Source organism: Cynara cardunculus (assembly GCF_001531365.2).
Source record: "Cynara cardunculus var. scolymus isolate 2C chromosome LG 9, CcrdV1, whole genome shotgun sequence".
NCBI lineage: Eukaryota > Viridiplantae > Streptophyta > Magnoliopsida > Asterales > Asteraceae > Cynara > Cynara cardunculus.
Window position 1 is genome coordinate 15,496,876 of NC_037536.1, and position 4,413 is coordinate 15,501,288.

Sequence of the window (4,413 nt, forward strand, 5' to 3'; positions counted from 1 at the left end):
ACAGGTTAATTGGGCATGAGAATTTCGACCAAGACCGGTATTGTTGAGGCACGTACTGGTTTTTGGCCATCACTATTCGGCTCTAAGGATGGCCAAATGGGCTCGACCCAGAATATGCGGAGGACCCGAACCCGGACCAACTTGGGATCGGCCCAGTTTGTCACCGATTGGTATTGGTGGTTAAGCACCAGTTACGATTTTTATCAAAAAAACAATGTCTGAATCATGACTTGTTATAGGCCCGACTAGGGACCACCCCGATTTTCTTTAAAAAAAATAGTCGTTGCCCAATGCCCAACATTCATATGACTGTTTTGTTTTTCATTTTGACCGTTTTTGTGTCCCATTTACCTTCTATATGCTATATATAAGTCATATGGTGTATGAGAGAAGATATCAACTCACAAACGCAAATTTTATTCACAATTCTTGCTATAATTCGTGATTTCAGTTCGTATTCAATTTCTGTTTTTAACGACTCCCACTTTTCATCTCTTTCTTTTTAAGTGTATTTGAGTTGCCCAATTACATATTTATTAGTAGTATATTAGAATAAATTATTTCGTATTCTCTAAAAAAAATTCTAAAAAATTATATGTAAAAATCGAATTAAAGAAAAACTTATGACAGATTTGGGCTTGGGCCAGGACCGATTCTCATAATCGGTTACGAGGAAGCTTAACCGCCCCTTACGGTTTTGGTCGGGAACGGTTACAGGAATATTATTTGGGACCATGATTGATTTGGGCCTAGCCAGAGACCGATTTTTAGCCATTTCTATTCGGCTCTAAAAGATTCTCTAAAATTTTCTAGATAGATAATGAAAATTCATCTATAATACGTGTTTTAAAACCTTGAGTCTAGATGTGGACAAAGAGGAAAATATCCGATGCGATTAGTTTGCGATGTTACCGATGGTATCAGAGCTAGGAATCAGACTGGTGTGCTAGCGAGGAAACTGCCTCCCAAGAGGGTGGATTGTGATCTTACATCGGTTGGGGAGGAAAACAAATGTTGTATTACAAAGGACTGAAAACTTCAGCCGTCAAACGCGTTTTCAAACCGTGAGTCTATGTATGGACAAAACGAACAATATTTTATATGATTGGTCTGAGATGTTACATATAAACCCATCATAATGTCTTTTTTGAACGTAAAAGTAGCCCTTGAAAAAATATTATTATCCATGTCAAATAGATAGAATTAATATTTTATCCCTGTAACTCCCGCCCTGCAAACCAACACCACCTGCGATTTCTGTTGGTTTTCGCGGGAATCAGTTGTTCGATGGATGAATTTTGCTTTTCGTGCGATCATAAGTTCGGTAAGTTAATTCATCCGATTATATTACTTTCAGTCTATCAATTGTTTGCATCAACACAATTGATTCATCATCGTTGATCCACATCGTTTTAGTTCAGTCATTGTGCACCAAAATTGACGCAATTTTAGGTGGAGTATGGAGGTTGTAAGCATTGATGTATCGATCGAGGTTCTCAAAAACGATGCTAATCGCATCCCTAAATATTTCACCGGTCTGCATTATTTTTAATAACATGGGAGCGACAGCAATTGTGATGGTAATGTTACCATTGTAGTCGCAATCGTCCGATAATTACATTTTACGCAGTTGTTGTTCCTTTGGCTGTTGCCAACTAGGGAAGTTTTTGATGATGTGTTTGTGACTTTGTTCTTAAATCCAAATTAAAAATTATATCAATTAGGGTTCGTTCTTGAAGACGTGTTGATGAGATGGATATGAGATAAATTATCATCAAATCCATTGGGTTGCTGATGAATTAGGGTTTTAAATCAACTGGAGAAGCTCAAGCAATGAGCAAACTGTCCCTACTATATGGAATGCAAATTTTCTGTTTTCTACCGGTTTTCACTTTGCACTGCACAATACAGTTACTTGCTAACATTTTAACTGCACAATACAGTTACTTGTTCTCTTTGTGCTTTACTGAATAATTTTACATTATTCGGTCTTGGTGTGTTCTCAGGGGTAAAAGCTTGTGTGGGAGCTGTGCGTCTTGAGCCTGATTCCATAGTAACAGCCATGTTTGTACCTGCGGCACCAAAGCTTGCAGGCATATAGTCTTTAAATAATGCAAGGTTAATGGTTATTCCCTTTATCCTTCGCTCTAATACGTAGAAACCAATGCATATATTTTGTTGCTCTTCTATGGCCTCATGGCCTAGGGAATACTCTGAACTTAGGACCTCATTGTGGAGTTCCTTTAGCTAACCAGAGTCTAAGCTTGTGTTTGTAGAGTTTGACAAGCCAAGCCATGACTTCACTGCAAACTTGGATCGACTAGGCTCAAATACAACAATTTTTTTTGTTACTAGTGAACCTTATTGCTGATGGTAAGTATCTAAAACATGTGCATAATTTTCCAATAATACCAATACTACAAAAACAGAAAATATATTACAATTTAGGATTGTCAACTAGCTTTGTTCTGTAGACATTTTGATGTCTTCTTTCAACTTGTAGACTTTTCGAGGCTTGTTTAGAGAAAATGGAAGAAAAGGAAGTTCATAAAGCTCAAAACCATGGAAATACATAATAATTGTCTAGGTGAGATTGGTTGAAGTTTCTAGGATTCAACTTTGTGTCCGTTCCTCTTTGTAATAACTCCCACAGTCGATAGAACGAAACTACTAGGAAAAAGTTTGAGATTAAGTTGCTGCGGCATTGACTTAGCAGGTAAGGAGGTGAGAATCCTTGCAGAATTCGACTCCAGGTACCCTGAGACACTTGAATACTTGATTTACCTCCCCATGATGGCCTTGTGAACAGTACGGTGGGGATGCTCCAGAAGGTGATGTCATACCTTTTTTTAAGAAAAATTTGAGATCAAAATAGTCGTAAAATACAGCATGCCGAGGCTTTTCATACCTACGGCCACTTGATTATAGAAAAACTCAAGTTCTGGGACTTAATAGAAATTATTAGCGATCCCCATCAATGTGAATCAAGGAAGGAGAATGGAATACTTTAGATTACTGATTTCCCTTTCCCAAAAATACCGTGCTCCTTTAGGATGCTTATTCTACAAGACTAGCGTTGATCATAATAATGATATGGAGGACCATGCCATTCGCCATTCACTGCAATAAAATGATTCCTCCTGAGTTTTTTTTTTTTGTTGTTGTGTAATTTCTGATCAAAGGAAAACGGTTATAAACTATAATGCATCCATCATGGACATCCTAACAAACACAACCAGACAATTCTGTTGTATCTGAAATTATGGCTCCATGGATTGAACCAAATATGCTCATTAAACTGTTAACAAACAGGCACTTACCCCATTTAGGGGCGTTTGGATGTGTGTTGTTAAAATGATCATAGTGATGTTCAATGATAAGAGTTAGGTAACTTGCTACACCAAAGTGTTTAAAGTTAAAAGTTATGAATAGTTAGGTAGTTTTACATGGAAATTTGAGTTTCTATGCTTAATCGGCACCCTTAAATAAAAAATATGCTCTATTGTTGCCTTATTACAAAAAATATCAAGTAATAATGCATATATTGGATGACATGTTATATTATAATCACGGAAAAAACAACTAGAGATGTCTATAAGGACCCTGGACCCGTCCTTGCGGACATATTACGATTTTTAGGATAACCGGTCCCTAGTCCTGTTGGTCCTAACAAGAAAAAAAATATTACGAGTTAAGTTCATCCAGCAACGTAGCCTTGTTCTGTAAACTTTCCGATGCCTTCTTTCAACTCTTGTTCCGGCTCATCAACTTCAGAGTTGTAGTCGAAGTTTTTCGCGACAACAAGGAAGAACAGGAAGTTTGCAAAGCTCAAAACCACGAAAAATGCATAATAATAGTCTAGGCGGGATTTATTGAGGTTGTTACGGATCCAACCTCCGTATCCATTCTTCTTGGTAACATCAGCCACAGTTGATAGGATGAAACTACTAAGAAAAAACCCGACACCCAAACTAGTTGTAAAATAAGCCGTCCCAAGACTCTTCATTCCTTCAGGCGCTTGATCGTAGAAAAACTCAAGTTTTGCGACTTCTAGGAAACAATCCGCGATGCCCATTAACACGAATTGAGGGAGGAGAATGAATATTCTTAGAGGCACAATTTGCTTTTCCCCTACTATACCATGATCTCGAGCCACGTTTAGTCGTCGCCTTTCAACGAAACTAGCGATGATCATGGTAACGATATGGAGTATTAGTCCAATTGCCATTCGTTGCAACAAAGTGATGCCTCTTGGGTTTTTTGTGTATTTTCGAACCAATGGAACAAAGAGACGATCGTAAACTGCAATGCTAATAAGCATGGAGATCGTTAGAAATACAGATAGAGAAGCTGGCGGGATTTCGAAATGAGGCCCCATGGATCTAATCAACGTGGTGCCTTGTTTGATGAAAA

At 37.9% G+C, this 4,413-nt stretch overlaps 1 protein-coding gene across 1 annotated transcript in view; it reads right to left on the minus strand.

Annotated features, from left to right (window-relative positions):
* Positions 1-3,697: 3,697 nt before the first annotated feature.
* LOC112517839 (protein NRT1/ PTR FAMILY 5.2-like) overlaps positions 3,698-4,413 on the minus strand; it is a 3,184-nt gene continuing 2,468 nt past the window's right edge. Inside the window, exon 4 of the mRNA XM_025125209.1 lies at positions 3,698-4,405. Within this exon, the coding sequence (XP_024980977.1) occupies positions 3,698-4,405 (708 nt within the window). The remainder of the gene's footprint in view (positions 4,406-4,413) is intronic.